Source organism: Heteronotia binoei, chromosome 13 (genome assembly GCF_032191835.1).
Source record: "Heteronotia binoei isolate CCM8104 ecotype False Entrance Well chromosome 13, APGP_CSIRO_Hbin_v1, whole genome shotgun sequence".
NCBI lineage: Eukaryota > Metazoa > Chordata > Lepidosauria > Squamata > Gekkonidae > Heteronotia > Heteronotia binoei.
In genome coordinates, this window is record NC_083235.1 from 56,939,084 (window position 1) to 56,956,832 (window position 17,749).

The 17,749-nt window shown below is 43.8% G+C and overlaps 1 protein-coding gene across 3 annotated transcripts in view; it reads right to left on the reverse strand.

The window, feature by feature from the left end:
- GPRC5C (G protein-coupled receptor class C group 5 member C) overlaps positions 1-17,749 on the reverse strand; it is a 54,505-nt gene that overhangs the window by 13,103 nt on the left and 23,653 nt on the right. Inside the window, exons 1-2 of one of the 3 annotated variants that reach the window (XM_060252235.1) lie at positions 11,572-12,075; positions 427-1,486 (exon numbers count right to left, since the gene is read on the reverse strand). In XM_060252235.1, coding sequence (XP_060108218.1) covers positions 427-1,444 — 1,018 coding nt within the window. In that variant the 5' untranslated portion in view covers positions 1,445-1,486; positions 11,572-12,075. Of the gene's footprint in view, positions 1-426; positions 1,487-11,571; positions 12,076-17,749 lie in introns of those variants that run through there. The other 2 variants (XM_060252237.1, XM_060252238.1) reach the window with 2 other exon arrangements.

A 17,749-nucleotide genomic window follows, 5' to 3' on the forward strand; every position in this document is an offset into this window, starting at 1 on the left:
GTGCCGCTCTCACACATACTCTTCCACACATGGAACCTCCAGACCCACCCAACCCCTCATGCCTTGGTGCCATTTTTATCACACATCTACAAGGTTGGGGAACAGGTAGCAGCACAGCAGGGGACAAATAAGTAACAAGACAAGTCTGTCTCTATATCATAGTCAGGTGCAGAATAATTTCCACTTCCGTCCAGGTATGCCACTTGTGCATTTGTACTGCAGGAAGAACCTGGACATGATTCAGGCAAACCCAACTTTCTTAGAAATCATTTTTTAAAATGAGCCTTGTAATCTTAACAGCCAACAAAAAGCATCATGCACAATTTCAGCAAGCATAACACAAAAAATCACACTCTTATTTCATGAAGGACATAGTTTCACACCCATTGCCAATAGCTTTGCCATGGCTCACATGTTTAGGCCTACCTGAAGAAGGTTCATCCATTGAGAAGGCTTTATTCTCCACAAACATGCTCTGAGATTTCTGCTCCTTGAGGATTGTTTCATATCCTACTCCTCTGGTAGGGTAGACATCCTCCTCATAAGCCTGCTCTGGCCGTGGTCTGATCAACTGAGAAATCTCAGGGATGATGTAAAAGAAGACAAAGACACAGGCATTGGAGACAAGAGCAATGGCCAGTGTTGGGTCATCCCAAGATAAGCTACCCTCCTGCTTGTTGCCGTAAACATACATGACAATCCATACTACCCAGATGGCCATGGAAAGTGAAATGGTGAGGAGGATGAAGATAGCATGTTTCCTCCAGTGCTTATACCGTCCACACAAGACAGGCCAAGTGGCAACAAAGCTAGCCATTTGTAAGAACATGACATAGATGAGCGCCATGACGAAATCCTCATTATCCACTTGACAGGGATCCTTGGATGCACCGTTATTCCTCACTACAGTAATAATGAGCCACTCAGCATTGATAATCACCTCAACCAAAACGAGAAGCAAAGCCACACCAAAGGTGACCCACCCCTGTGGACCATGGTTCCTTCGGGCAAGGAAATTCAGGCTGAGGGAATGGGCCACAAGGCAAGAGAAGCAAATAGCAAAGAGGACACCAAAGAGGAAACGTCGTGAGGCACACGTTGAAAAATGCGGCTTGACAATGAAGGTAAACGTCAGGCAGAACAGCCCAAAAGTGCCCAACAAAAAAAAAGCTTGAGTCCCTATCATGTTTTTCTTCCTGTGGTCCTGGACAAAAGGTGTGCTAGCCACTAAGATAACAGTGAGTACAAAACTGGTCACGACACCGAAACTAGCCACTGCCTCCAACACGATGCCCCAGGCTGCTGACAAGTCACAGAGGTTGTAGTAGATGTTTTGAAGATCATTACCACACCCTGGAGGAGGGGTCTCTTGAGCCAAGCACACATTAATAAGAAGCGCTAGGAGCCAGATGCATAGTAGCAGTATCCCGGGTGTAGCCGCCATTTTGGAAAGAAGGCAAGGATTCTTTGGCACTTCTGGAAAGAACTAAAAAAAACAAGGGGAGGGAGGACAAGGTTAAGAACTATTAACAGTATGTTATATACAGGCCTGGATGTAGTCTATGTTTTTAAAAAAGGGAATGTGTGTCGTATTGGTTTAATCTTTGCTATTAGGGTTGCCAACTGACAGAAGTGTCCTGGCCCTTTAATAGAGGTTTAATGCTTTGAAACAAGCAGTTGAAGATTTTAATGGCACCAAGGTAAATGAGCTCCCTCATCCAGCAAATAGCATCTCAATAATCCTCTATTAGAGCCCCGATTTAGATAGCTCAGGATAGCCTAATCTCAAAATCTCAGAAACTAAGCCGGGTCAGCCCTGATTAGTAGTTGAATGGGAGACCTCCAAGGAATAATGGGGTCATAACACAGGAATGGCAAACCACCTTTGAACGTCTCTTGCCTTTAAAACCCCATAAGGGTTGCCATAAGTCAGCTGTGACTTGATGGCAAAAAACAAAACTCTTGTGTTAAAGGGTCCAAATATATTTTATCCAGTCCAGCTGCTAACCCTATTTTTTTTTGTAAGTTGTGTGTATGTATGTGTGTATTTATCTATCATCTATCTATCCATCCACACACATGACTTACAAATAATTTTGCAAATATTTGCTTATTTTGCACAAAATAAAGCCTTTTGCAGGCCACCAGGAGAGGTAAAGAACTATGCAGAGCAATGAAGCTCTGCCACTTAGCCATCCCCACAAATGCTGTTTCCCTCCTTCTCATTCCAACACCAAATAAGCAGACATTACCTACATAGATCTAAACTTATTTTCAGAATCATACAGGCTAGAAATTTACTTTTTAAAAGGAAAACATATTACCCATATACTTTTATTTTGTTTATATAAGTATTTTACCCTGCTGTTTGGACCCAAAACAGCTTACAGTACAACATACCCAGTTTAAACAAACAAAAAACCACATCCTAAGATAGCAAAGGTGGCCAGGTCTCCCGCAGTTCTCTCCTCTACCTTCCCTAGTGCTAGGCTGCGACAAGGAGAACGTGCAATCCTAGAGACACTTTCGTGGGAGCAAGCCCCACTGAATAATATTGGGCTTATTTCCATTTTAAAAAATATATAATTTATTTTTATTGAATTTTTTCATATAATATAAAATAAAACAGAAAATAACATCAAACATATACAGGGGGAAGAAAAAATAATATACTACAAAATATTCAAATACAGCATCAGTATAACATAAGCTCCATGTATTTGGTTGGTATTTTACAAACTTTAGAAACCTTTCCATTAACATACTCAAGAAAAACAAACCATTTTTCCAGAAACAAGTTTCCTGATTTAGGATCATCTTGTTGTACAATATAAGTTGCTAACTTGTCATGGATAAGAATATCCCAAACTTTATTAAACTAGCACTTCAATGATGGAACTTCAGTTGTCTTCCAAAGTCTAGCTAATACAATCTTCCTTGCTAGCAACAATAAAGCCAGCAACTCTTGCTGAAGAGATGAGAGACTTAAGACAGGCCAAAAATTCAACAAAATAGATTCTGATGTGAAAGTAATAGATAATCCAACTATTTCTTCTATTTTTCCCAAGATACTTTCCCAGAAAACCATCACTTTGGGACATTCCCACCAGCAGTGCAGGAATGAACCAGACTGCCCAGTCTTTCCAACCATTCAGGTTGCCCTTTGCTTTACCCTGGAACAGAATGCTGGGAGTACATACCATCTTGCAAAGATTTTGTAATTCCATAACCTGAAGTAATCAGGAAAAGGAAAAAGAAAGGTCCCCTGTGCAAGCACTAGTTGTTTCCAACTCTGGGGTGACTTTGCTTTCACAATGTTTTCACAGCAGACTTTTTACAGGGTGGTTTGCTATTGCCTTCCCCAGTCATCTACACTTTCCCCCCAGCAAGCTGGGTACTCATTTTGCCGACCTCGGAAGGGACTTTGATTTAAATAAATTGCCAAATCTGTTCCCATTGGTCGTCATTGAGCGAGATATCACAATCTTTTAGCCATGAATTCTATTGTTTCCATTTTCACTTACAATTGTTCTCCAATACTGTTAACTAAGTATAACTGAGTGATAGATTGGGGGTAGTGAAGTGAAGCGAAGGGACCTGTGAGTGAAGGGCACTGACTCACTTGGTACAGTGTTTACATGCTCTGCGGATAAAAGCCCCTGGGTTCATTCCACAGGAACTCCTGTGCGTGAGATGTGGAATGTACTTTTTTTGTATGTGTGTCTTTCTGGGGATCCCTAACCCATGGTGATGATTTAGGGCAGTAATTTAATTTGGTATAAGGCAGCTGCTTATATTTTTACCCAAAGGACCTGCATAGACTATAGCATAGATATAAATTGACAGCAACACTGAAACAAATGTACCAAAGAGTCTAACAAAGTAGTTGCTTAATGAATAGCCTATCTGTTGTGGCATAAGCTTTCATGGGCCAGTGCCCACTTTGTCAGATGAATGAAATGTTATCCTCAGTTGGTGTTATTACAAAGTGAGGCCCAAAGGCCTAGCAATGAAACACAAGAGATAGGTGTGCCACATTACAATGCAAAGCACAAATGGAAACAAGACCAACTCAAAAAAGCAGAAGATTCAATCAGAGTACAGAAGTGACTTTCTCTCCAGTTCATGAACACCTAAGGACCCTCTGTAATGCGCTGACTGCTCCCAGCCTCTACTGAGACCAATCTGATAGTATATAATTTGCAAATTAATTCATGCTGAACTCTCTTTCTGAAAGGGTTTTTTTTTTTTTAAAGCTTGGTGACTTTTGAGTCTGTTTCAGAATACCCAGGAGGAGACTGGTTTCTGAAGTGCTTCTATTTTTAATCTCATTTGTGTCCATTTGCTCTTTCACATAGACAACCTGGTCTATATGTAAATGGCAGAAGGGTAGTACTAGAACATGATAGCTTATATCATATTAGATCACCCTGATTATATTGTGATTGTGAAAGAGAAGGCAGACAAAGCCAGACAGGTAGCTAAGAGCCCCGTACTTAAACACAGGCCCAGAAGAGTTGAAAAACAGCAACTCAGCAGCAACAATGGATCACCCAGTGGATAAACAAACTTGAGAAAACCATCCCTCAGTTGGCAAATTCCTGGAAACTTGGATGAGGGATCTGGGGAGAGAGCTCAGCAATACCACAGAGTCCACCCTCAAAAGTAGCCACGTGGCCCAGCAACATCAGCCATATATTAAGAGATGATTCACTCACACATCCTCTCCTGTGATTTACTTAGAAGTTTAAAGTTGCTTTGCTATCTTTAAAAAGTCCAGAAAGTGGCATACAATACTACCAAAGTCTAAAACAGAGGTTAGAAACATAATAGATCGCTCCACAGGCCAACTTGCCTCACTCCATCACTACCACCTACCCCAGGAGACAGCAACATTAGCTTTCATTTGGGGGCAGCTGCTGGCTTAGAAAGCCAGACAGTTGGGCAGAGCGCGCTACAATGGTGCGCTGGTTGACTAGATGACAGATGGAACTTCTGCCATACCTCAGTCACACTCTGTTCCAGCTTCCAGGGGAGGGAACCATGAGGCAGTGGGAACATAAATCATTGTGGAAATGGAACAGGAAAACTGGTTGCTGGAGCAGTACTGCGTGTACTAGGACAGACTGGGAAGTGAAAATGGTCATGGAACAAATCAAGCTGATCAGCCCTTGCAGTACCAACAGTGGACACTGGCAAACTGGTAGCAATGCAGGAGGAAGGAATGATCCTTGTTGCCCTTGCTGAAGGATCTGGACTGAGGAGTCCTCTGAGGCACCAGCAGAGGTGCAGGGTGTGAGTGTGCTTGCTCCTGACTGTCAGTGGCTCTCCAGGACAGTGGCCTGCTGGCAAATTTTTCTGTTAAGCTAGTGAGCAGCCAGTCCACCCCTGGTGTGTATACCAAAATTCCACAGAAGTGTATGGGGGGGGAGAGAGAGAGACTGAAGTATATAGCATATGGCACAGGACTCAGCTTTCCAAGAACGTCACTTTTATTTGCTTGCCAAAAAAGCAATTGTTCTTGCCATTTTACCCACAAAAATTAGATTGAACATATTTAGGCAATACTTGCTAACATCTTGAAATACAGAGTCATTGTTGAACAGAGGCTCCAAACTTCAGGAGGCTGGGCTAAAATGCCTTGCATATTTCCTTGCTTTCCTCCATGACTCAGCAAAATAACAAATCATGTAGGAGAAAAGTTTGGGAGAGAAATGCCAAACCAGTTTGAACCGCTACTCACCGTCAAAGACTTATTGGTGCTTTCATTTATTTGTCATGCGCCTGGAGGTCAGCCCAGGTGTCTTGTTTCAGTACATGCACTCAAACTAAAATTCATTCCTGCAAAGTCAACTGGCTGGCGTTGTTATAGTACCCATCTGAATCCTCACAGTTTAGCCATTTAAGCATTAAACCACAAAACTCACAAATGCATTTGTGAGTATCTCAGCTTTCAACAAAAAGCACATGCAACACATTCTTTGGTCAAAAAAGGAAACAAACAAAAAACCCCTAGAGCTCAGATATTAACTTAGTTCTTCTTTAAGGCATGATTTTAGAGAGGATTACAGTAATTTGTGTGGGAAAAGATCACATCCCAGAATTTTGGAGATTAGGGAATGCTCACTGCAGCTTTGAGGATCCAACCTCCATTTATTTTCTATGTAGCAGTGTTGTACAAGGAATGATAGCTGCTCTTTGCTCTGAATGTCACTGACTTGTGGTGCAGCTTGTTTGTTTTGTTTTTTCTTAACTTTTCAAGTAGCTATAAAAAGCTACATTTCCAGGAGACATGCAGATTTATTATCTTGCTTGCTTTTCAAGGAGGCTCATTCCATCACCTTTCTCAGAGGAGAAAACCACAAACTTTAGAGCCACCTAGGGCTTCATGGCTTGTCCACATAATCATCAGGATGCATGCTAACTGCACAGGATGAGCGCCAATCCACTGGTCACACGCATCCATTGCCATGCACAAAATCTGGATGTCGACATGGGTTGGCAGGTGATATTTCTCTAATCCTTCCAAACGTGTACTAGAGACTGTATGGTCAGTGTAGAAGTGAATGGTGACTGGACTGCTACAGGCTGGGAACCATCATGTGCAAGCTTTCCTGATGGTTTTTCTGTGACCACCGCATGTGTAATAGTTATAAATGGACCCCAGTCACAGAACTAGAACTATAGCTCCCTGCCTCCCACTTTGTATTTTCTCAGCGCTGTGGTGGTCTCTCATAAAACAGAATGAGAGATAATTATCTCTCATTTCCCTGCATACTCTTTAGGAGAGAAGCTGTGGCTCCTTAGCAGAGTACCTGCTTTGCTTACAGAAAGTACTAGGTTCACTACTCAGGTATCTCCAATTAAAAGGATGACTCAGTAAGTGGTGAAAGGCCTCTACGCAAGATCCTGAAGGTCCACTGCTAGTACCGTTCATGATAGACCAATGGTCTGATGTGTGAGTAAAAGGCAGTTCTGTGTGTGTTCTCTATCCCATTTCCTTGTACGCCCCAAAGAAGGAGTAGGCGTCCCTTGATGCCATCTCTGGTAGAGCTGTGCTCTTCCCCCACATGTTTATGAACAATATTTAATCAACATTAACCAACCCCTGCAGCTGCAGAAGCCCAAGTGGGAGTTATTGTTGTGCTGACATTGTGCGGTGTTGACATCACTGCTGGCTCAGTAGGTCATAGCTCAGGTTTTAGCTTTCCCATCCTTAGTTCATTCAGAACCACAGTTTATACCATATTCTGGGCCAGCATTTGCTGCTTCTTTCTGTAATTTCCACCGTATCTTTGGATTTGATCTAACCCAGGACATTTTTATCTCACACTTCCTCTGAGAAACTGAGGACAAGCTACACAGCTCTCCAACTTCCTCTTTTATCTTCCCAACAACCCTATGAGGTAGACTGTGCTGAAAGAGAGCCGTTGTCTCAAGGTCACCCAATGAGATTCTCAGCAAAGCCAGGATTTGAACCCACATCTCCCCAATCCTAGTCTAACCAAAGCAGTGTATTGGTTAACACTAACTCATTATTCAAATGTAGCTCAGTGGAAAAGCAAACACTTTGCTTGTCAAAGAGCTTAGGTTCAGCCTATAGCATCTCCCATTTAAATATCTCATGTAGGAGGTCTGGGAAAGACCTCCTTTGCTAGGGAGCCATGCAGGGCCGTAGCCAGGATTTCATGTTTGGTGGGGCCCACAGCAGCATTTTTTTGTTTCAGGGGCGGGGGGGCCAAGGGGCCACCCGGTTTGGTCCTAAACACTTTTTCTGCTTCTCAAGTAAAGTGGCATCCCCCTCATTTGTCTAACTCAGTAAACCTTCCAGGGGGATCCGGCTGCAAGTAAGCTTCTCTCTCTGCCCTGCCAATCTGAAGCCCATACATTAGTAATGCGGCACTTGTTCAAAGCAGTGGCATACGGCGGTGAGCAAAGGGGGCAGATTGGAGGCCCTCCAATGGAGGGGCCATACAGATGGAAGGAGGGTTTCAATGGAGTGGCCTGGCCAGTTTGGTGTAGTGGTTAAGTGTGCGGACTCTTATCTGGGAGAACCGGGTTTGATTCCCCACTCCTCCACTTACACCTGCTAGCATGGCCTTGGGTCAGCCATAGCTCTGGCAGAGGTTGTCCTTGAAAGGGCAGCTGCTGTGAGAGCCCTATCCAGCCCAACCCACCTCACAGGGTGTCTGTTGTGGGGGAGGAAGGTAAAGGAGATTGTGAGCAGCTCTGAGACTCTTCGGAGTGGAGGGTGGGATATAAATCCAATATCTTCATCTTCTTGGCCCCTCCAACCCCCTGTAGCTACAGGCCTGGAGCCATGACTAGCAAGAGCAGATAACATTGAGCTAGAGGGCTCAGCAAAAGGCAGCTTCACAGCTCTGCATTTTGCAGTAACCTAGTTAACGCTGTGTGACATCAAATGACTTGCGGAGACACCAATTGAAGGGAAAAGAATAAGGTGCTAATTGTGAAGAGAGAGTTCTGACATCTGGTTTCTGTGCCAAATCATAAGGCAAGCTCTTTTTTAAATATACATTTCTCTGTTCAGTGTTTCCATTTTAAGCACCAGGCATTTGAATGGGTCATATTTCACTGCATTTAAAGACAACACAATAAGTATTTAACATGTGTGCCTTATGTATATTTTGCACTCAACTTTCAAAATACAAAAGTGATCAGAAAAACCATTAACAACCTTCTGCCACTACCACGGCATAGTGGGTAAGCAAGATGGACTAGGATCTGGAAGATCCAGTTTCAAATTTCTGCTGTGCCATTAAAATTGCTGGATGACTTTGTGTCAGTCACACGCACACACACACTCAGTTTGACCTATCTCACAGGATTACTGTGAGGACAAAATAAAAAGGTAAAAGGTAGTCCCCTGTGCAAGCACCAGCTGTTTCCGACTCAGGGGTGACATTGCTTTCACAACATTTTCACGGCAGACTTTTTTACGGGGTGGTTTGCCATTGCCTTCCCCAGTCATCTACATTTTCCCCCCAGCAAGCTGGGTACTCATTTTACCGACCTCGGAAGGATGGAAGGCTGAGTCAACCTTGAGCCAGCTACCTGAAAACCCAGCTTCCGCCGGGATCGAACTCAGGTCGTGAGCAGAGCTTTGGACTGCAGGACTGCAGCTTTACCACTCTGTGCCACAGGGCTCTCGAGGATAAAATCTGGGAGCACAAAAAAATGTATGCCACCCTGAGCTCCTTAAGACGAAATGTGGGATTAAAAAGATACTAAATAAACAATAAATCACATTGTAAAGCAGCCCCATCAGACTTGAATGGCCCACAATTCACTCTTCTTCAGGAAGTAAGCAACATTACCAAGGTAGCTAGAAGTGACAAGATCTGTCTCAAGAAGCTTACATGATTCCACAGCAAACACTCCAGTGTGGGCATAAGAGGTATGAGTGTAAATGGCAAGGAGAGGTGACTGCAAAGTGCAACTATTTCTCTTGGCACAAGAGAAGCTTGGGTTGACTGGGGATGGTTTAGAGATTGCCTTAGATCCTAGCAATGCTAGGATCCATGGCCCCTAAATGATTTCCAGTAGAGGCTAAAAGCTTGAGCCCACTTCCATGTGTGCTTATGCAAAAGTAAACTGCACTTATATCAGTGGCTCGATCCCTAGAAAATAGCTATATATAATTTACTTGTTATTCATGCTTTTCTATTGTTGGTAAAACAGTAAGAAACAGGAGATGAGAGTCATACCTACAGAAGATGCAAGAGCATGGATATAATCAAGAGATGTACTGGTAGGGCTGTATTCCCCTTCTAAATAGAGATCTATCCCCAAACAAATGGTGAACTCATGTCTTGTTTACAGCTAATGTGTCCCAGTATATTTCTCAAATTAAGACACAACCAGTTTTAAAATTCTAGAATCTGTCCATTATCAGCTTTCAGGGACAATATATTGGGATCCTTTGTCTGACCTGATGGGATCTTCATACAGATTTCTTTAAAACTGGATCCAAAACGATCAAGACTGACCAGAATTACCCAGGCCACTTAGGGTGTGAGGACTGGATAAGCAAAGGAAGCATCCATTTTACTGGGGCTGGGTTTACACAGTATTGAATATGGAGTTTGGTGAAGCCATCTGTATTTTACAAGTTCCTTATTTCTCCATCTTTCTCTAGGAAATAGATCCAGGTAGGCAGCCATGTTGGTCTGAAGCAGAGGAACAAAGTTTGAGTCTAGTGACACCTTTAAGACCAACAAAGTTTAATTCTGGGTATAAGCTTTTGTGTGCATGCACACTTCTGAAAACGCATGCTTCTTAGCTAGGAAAGTTATTACACTTCTGACTCAAAATTCCCACAGCAGTTGACCTTTTCCTATTTGCATAGGTAGGGACAAAAGAGCAAGCATTCCTTCTGGCTACTGCACAGCCACCACTTCTTGCCCAAGCTTTGTATTCTAGCATCACCACTTGGTCAAAGTAGGAAAGCCCTTCCCAAAACCAGCAGCCCAACCCAGACAGCCTAGCTTTCTGCACCCACTTGTTTTGCTCCCATACTTTGTTCAAAATACATGATGGAACCCAACAGCATTTTATATTCATGTCATCCCTCCTCCAAAAAAACTTGAGGTGATATACAAAAGGTTATTCCCATGTTATCCTCGCAATAACCCCAAGAGATAGACTCAATCAGCCACAATCTTTGTGATGGGGCAGGGATTTGAACCCAGGTATTTTTGGTCCAAAACTCAACACTATACCACACTACTGAGCTAACAATTTACTGTTTATCTACTCTAATCCTAGCCATTAGATGCCATTGAAGAAACTCAGAATTCAGCATACACAAGCTGCATTCCTAGTTATCAGGTCCTTTGTCATTTGTCTGATTTTTTTTTTAAAAAAAGAGAAAGAGAATCGCCAACACCAACAGTTAAAGAGAAAGGCCACCTCACATTTTGCCTTGCAAATTTCCAAATACAAAATCTAATCACAAGCAGCTTGACCTTTGAAACAGTGATTGTATGCCCTCCTGTTTAAATAACATTCTTCAAAGATAAGACAGCCTGGAGAGAGAGGGGGTGGGGGTTCCCTTCTCCATTTTCATGGGGGTTCTCCTTTTTCAAAATCCTCAAGCCTCTCCCGCACAGCCTCAAATACGGATTTTTAAAAGCTCGCGTTTGACAACCTATGCCTAAATATACTCTTATTAAATTCAACCACACAGCTACAAGTACAAGAATTTAAACGCAATAGTTCGAAGGGCTAACCGAAGAGTTCTTTCAAAGCCCAGATCGCAAAGAAGAAAGGGAAATCGCAGCGGGCCGGCGAAGGCGAGCAAGGTTTCTTGCCGTTGCGCGAGCCTCCTTTCGCACACATTTCTTTAAAAACCTCCAGAGAGGAGAAAAGTGGCGAGAAGGGGAGGAGATCACGTTTGTGCATTTGCAGGGGGTCCTCCACGTCAGCAGCAGTGGAAGGTCTCAAACTTTGGGGAAAGCCCCGAAGGAGGCACGACTGACCACCAACTCTCCCACCGATCGTGTTGTCCTCGCGGAAGACATTGCTGGAAACAAGAGCGCCAGCCCTTACCTGCTCGAGGTGGAAATTCCCCCTTCCAGGAGGACAAAGCCAAGCGGCGCAACGCAGAGTGGCCGGGACGCCGAGAAAGCTGCCGGGCGGCCAGCACCTGGAGCCTTCCCCGGAGCCAGAGCGGAAAGTTGAGGCGCGGGGAAGCAGCCAGCAGGGGCTGTGCACTGGAAAGGCTGTTGTGCTGAGGACCGGAGCGGGGAAAAGAGAGACGACGGCTCTTCCTCTGCTTCAGAGACGCCTGCTGCCGGCGTTCGCCTCCTGGAGACTACGAGCCTGACATCACGGTGACATCAAGCCCATTCAACGCTCTTATCAGGCCTTCGCCCAGCTCCTCGAAGCCAGATTGCAGGCTAATCAATCAGACGCACACACACACGGCCCGCCTCGCGCCCTAAAAGCTGGCGCCTCCGCCAGTAGCCGCGCTCGCCTTACGCACGCCAGCCAAGTTCCGCCTTCGGCCTCCCAGCCTTGGCCAGGTTGTTTCGCTCGCTTGCTCGCGGACCTGGTTGGCTGCCTGGCACGCCCACTTTTGCATCCACGCCTCCTCCCGCTTGCTTTATTGTGCTGCCCGTTGTCGACGGTGCAGGTGCAGCGAACCCCATGCACCGCGGGACCTGAAAAGGAGATCACGCTGGTTTTTATTGATACTCTGCAGTTAAACGGCGATTTCCTCGGTGCTTCAGTTCGGAAGAGAAACGCGTGGCGGGAGGGGCAAGCACGTATGCTAGGACGAGGCGCTCAAAATTTACTCCGCTGGCGTGCTCGTATCCAACGGATTCCGATTTTAAGACGGAACAAAAATGAAGCCTTGTGTGTAGTTCGCTCACTGTGGTATGCGCAGGAATTATTTAAGGAAGCTTGGATTGAACCTCACAAACACAGATTGCGACTGTTGTTTTGAGAACTTGCGAAAATGTCTTGCGTAAAGTGTGCTTCGTTTTGGTTTATAGATGGCCCAAATGGATGATAAAAGATTGATACTTGATTGCAGGGCCCGCCCTAGACTGCCCCAGGCAAGGCTAACTTCTGGCACACACACCCCACTGATAACGTCACCAAGTCACATGGGGGGTGCTCAATTCAACTCCCCAGGAAGGCCGGTACCCTAGGCCAGGGGTCCCTAACCCCCCGGGGTTGTGGACCAGTCCCGGTCCGTGGCCTGTTAGCAACCGGATCATGAGTTGTATAATTATTTCATTATATATTACAATGTAGTAATAAGAATAATAATAAGACAAAGTTGGATTTATATCCTGCCCTGCACTCCAAATTTCAGAGTGGCTCACAATCTCCTTTACCTTCCTCTCGCACAACGGACACCCTGTGAGGTGGATGGGGCTGAGAGAGCTCTTCCCAGAAACTGCCCTTTCAAGGACAGCTCTGTGAGAGCTATGGCTGACCCAAGGCCATGCAGCAGCTGCAAGTGGAGGAGTGGGGGGTCAAATCTGGTTCACCTGGATAAGAGACTGCACACTTAACTACCACACCAAACTAACAGGGGAAAAAATGCACAATTGTATCATCCCAAAACCATTCCCACCCCACCCCGGTCTGTAGAAAAATTGTCTTCCATAAACTGGTCCCTGGTGCCCAAAAGGTTGAGAACTGCTGCCCTAGGCCCTAGGGAATCGCCTGGTTTGCCTAGTGGCAGGGCTTGATAGAGTTGATGCCATGGGCCCAGAAGCCATGCTAAAAAAACCCTACAGTCTGCTTCAGCTCAAATTAGGTCAAGTCCTAGGACTGTGTTTTTCTTTCAACAGGTTATTAAATTGGCCAATACCTAATCCAGGATAGCTCAACAACACCGCTTTACTATGTGCCACATAAAAGTAAAGACCATTATAGTATGCAGTGCGATGCCTAAGTGGTATGAAACTCATTGGCATACTAAAGCAAGTTAGAATAATCCCAGGGCAAACTCAGCAGTGGAAAAGTACAAAATAGCGGTCTTGCGGCCCCTGACACGTTCATCATGGCATACGCTTTCGTGAGCCGGAGCCCACTTTGTCAGAGGTTTTAGCTATTGAGAGATGCAGATGGCTCTATGAAAGCTTGCACTGCGGTGAATTTGTTGCATCTTCAAGTGCCACAAGACTCCAGTTCTTTGTGTGCAGCAGACTAATACAGCCATTCCTCTGGCAATGGAAAGAACATCTGTTAGGGATATTGCATATGCAGGAGGAACTGGGCTCACCCTGTGGGCAAGGGCCAACTGGGATATTTACAGGGTCCAGGAGCAAGCCAAGCTCAACATCCCTACCATGCTTTGAGTCAGCAGTGCAGGGCCTGCTCAGCCAATGACTATGCTTGCTTTTAGCTGCCAGTGGTCATATCAGACAGTGAGCCACTGGGATCTTCCTAGGATAGTCCATGGCTAGTCCTCTCCACCTATGTGAGAAATAAATGCTCAGACTCCTAGTTAAAGGTGCATTCGAATGTACTCTGCAAAGTCTTTAGGCATCACCAGAATATGTTTGCAGAAATATGTTTCTGTAAACATATCCGAGAAGCAAAAACAAGGACATTGAAATCAAAATGCACATGAACTAAGTGCTGTGGCAGACAGAACGCAGGATTAGAATAAAAACCAGAACAAGAACTGCCTTCCTTGCACCAGAGCAAAAGGTAATCCAATCTTACTTACTTCTAACTGTAGTCTGTCAAATGCCTTGGAAAGCTCCAGACACAAAGCATGACACTGATGGCCATTCACAATTTTTTTGTTCTTCAGCATACTATGACAATCTTGATATGTGTGACTAGCCAGAGATTTCAAGCACATTCTACACCAGGCATACTGAGAGCATCTTGTGCATGGGGGAAATGCCAAAGTTCTATTTTGTACAAAACAGAATTCTGAAGAAAAGAAAGTGGCCACTGTGGCTCAGTGGCAGAGCATCTGCCCCTCCTGCTGAAGATCCCAGGATCAATCCCTGGCATCTCTAGCTAAAAGAATCTCAGCTGGACAAAATACTGAGGAAGACTAATAGTCATCTGACTCAGAACGAGGCAGCTTCAAATCTAAGTGCAGAGCACATATACTTCCTGTTTCTTCCACATCCGTGTGCTGCCCCCAAACCACCCTAAGTCTTATTCAAGAGAACAAAATTGGAACAAGAAAGGAACAAGAAAAAGATGGCACCACAAGCTCTGGTGAACTAGATCCACTTCACATATCACACGCATTATACAAGTCAGTATGCAATTCAGAACTGAAAATCACAGCAACAAAAATAAGAATATTAGTCTCCCATTAAAACCCATTTCTCAAGGCTGGAAAAACTGCTGGCTTACCCATTACAAACTTACAACTGCCTCTGTCAACAAAATTTTGGCTGCTAATTTAATATGGGAGTACCAAACATACAGAGAACTATATAATTCACACACGAAACATCTGTTTTGGTCTGCTGTTGCCTTCTAATTCAAGGAACAGTTTTTTGAACTTTAGCTAGCACAAAAGGTCAAAATACATTTGGGAACTGTTATAGAACTCTTGCGGATCTCCAAAGCTGAGTACAGATGGTTAGTGCTGGAGATTCCTGTACTGAAATGGGAGGAAGGCTTAATATGTTTTTCATGTGATAACTGAGCTTTAATGTTCCTGAATCATGACAACTATGCACAGGCTGTGTATGAGAGAGAGGAGAACCAAAATCCCACTGGCAGAAGAAATGTATGTTAAGAAGGCTGGGTAGATGCACCAAGACAATCCTCTATACTCTGCGAGCTGTGCTCCTCTATATTCTACCAAGCATTTCACCACCAAGCATTCCTATCATTAGCTAAAATTATCAAATGGTTTTTATTTTATTTTATTTCAGTTAGCAGTCTGTTTTCTGCATACATTAGCTTTATATCATATGATATTGTTTGCTAATATAGTGACTCTTGTTTTGTGCTTTCTGTGAGACCTCAAAGGTAATGAAAACCAAGACATAGCTTACTTCTGTATCAGAAGAATACAGTACGTACAACGCATCATCAAACAGAAATCAAAAAGTGACAGCTGCCCCTCCCCCACAATTTCCTCATTAAACAGCTGCCCCTCCCCCACACCAGCCCCCACCTCCTGATCAGTAAATGAATGCCTGACGTAGTGGGATTGTACTTTTTTGCTGCCCCTTCTAATACATTAATTGTAACCATCCCAGCATTTTCTTACACATTAAATCCTAACATTTACCTAGCCACCTAACAGCATTTTAGATGCCTATTCTAATACATTAATTGTAAACATATAGCATTTTCTTACACATTAAATCCTAACATTTTTCTATCATCTTCAGTGCCTGTTCTCAGAGTGAGACAAAAGTATTTGACCTTAAAAGGTCAAGTGCTGAAATGTATATCTCGCAGACGTGGGAGGATATTCACCCTGTGAGAGAGAGCAAGAATCTTAGCAAATTATTTAATGCTGACACAGTTTAGACCTGGACAAAATAAACAGATGAAATTAGGTTCTCACGCAATAAATTTCCTGTTCTTATGGTCTGTGATTTAAAATAGCTTTTCCATCAAATTTATGTATGGGCTAATTGTGAGAATAGTGTTTGACCCCCAAAAATGGTCCTAAGAGGTCAAGGGGTTTTATGGCTGTGAAGTGCAGAAAAATGTAGACTTAAGAAAAATGCAAAAGCAGGACAGAGATATACAATTTAGGTTATTTTAAATATAAACAAAGATAGGATTTTCTGACATGTATAGAAACACACAGGTTACAGAATGCCCCATTGGTTTTTTTGTGGATATACTCTGACTGTGTCCAATATGTAGATAAAATAAAATTTTAAATAAAAACAAGCAACAGTAAGCAGTGTTTTAAATGATTTTAGTTCTACATGCCCTGTTAAATGTGCATTCACCCCATGTTCCCCAAGTATTGTTGACAACACAAATATTTACTGCCAACTTTGGTAATTTTTGATATGGTTCCACCAAGATCAGGATCTGAGCCTTTAATTGTATTCAAGTAGGCATTCATTTGCTTTTGATGGAACTCTTAACATCAGAAGATCTGGGGCTTAGTTCTGAGCCATGCAGCTCACTTAATATCTTGGCACACAATACAACTTTTTTCCATCGTCAGCATCCTCCACCTGTTAGCACTCCAAGGAGCTGTCTGGGGGGGTTACTTGAGCAATGAACAGGGCCCCGGCAGTAGGAGGTTGCCTAGGATTCTATAAGAAAAAGAAGAGCTTATCGTTGCTGCTTTAGGGAGAAGAGGGGGTTGTGGGTCACGGGCAGCCTAGGAACTGATCTCCTTGATGAACCAAGGGTGCAGAGAGAGGAGCGAATTCCACATTTTAATCACTCTCTGTGTAAAATAGTATTTCCTTTTGTCCACCCTGAATATGCTATCAGCCTCGTTGTATTGAGTTCTAGTATTTTGAAAGGGGGAAAAAGTTCTGTTTGTCAACTCTCTCCACCCCTTGCATAATTTTATAAACCTCTATCTTGACCCCACACCCTCCCCCTCCCCTAACATAGCCATCGCTTTTCTAAACTGAAAAGTCACTCATCAGCCTTTCCTCATAGAGAAGGTGCTCCCCCCCCAACCCCCCCAATCAACTTTGCTGCCCTTCTCTGTACTTTTTCTAGCTCTGCAATGTCCTTTTGGAGATACGGTGACCAGAATTGTACACACTATTCCAAACAAGGCTGCGATATAGATCTATATGGGGGCATTACAATATAGGCTGTTTTATTCTCAATCCCGTTCCCAAGAATACCTACCACAGACTTTGCCTTTTTCACCGCTGCAGCACACAGGGTTGACACTTTCACCAAACTATCCTCAACACACTTGGGATTTTCCCCCCTCTCAGTCACAGCAAGTTCTATCCCTATTAGCTTATACGTGAAGTGGGGATTTTTTTTTGACCCACTATGCCATCACCTTACACTTACCAGCACCTCACCCCTAGTTCCTAATCATTTATGAATAAATGAAATAGTCTTGCCCCCGTACCAATCCTTATCGGACCCCGTAGCATACTTCCCTACATTGTGAGAATTGTCCACAGATCCCCACTCTTTACTAACAGTCATTGAACCAGTTTTTTAATCAGAAAGAGAACCCATCCTCTTATCCCATGACTGCTAAGTTTACTCAGGAATCTCTGGCGAGTCTTTCTCAATGAACTCTAAAAGGTTGGTGAGGCAGGACTTCCCTTTG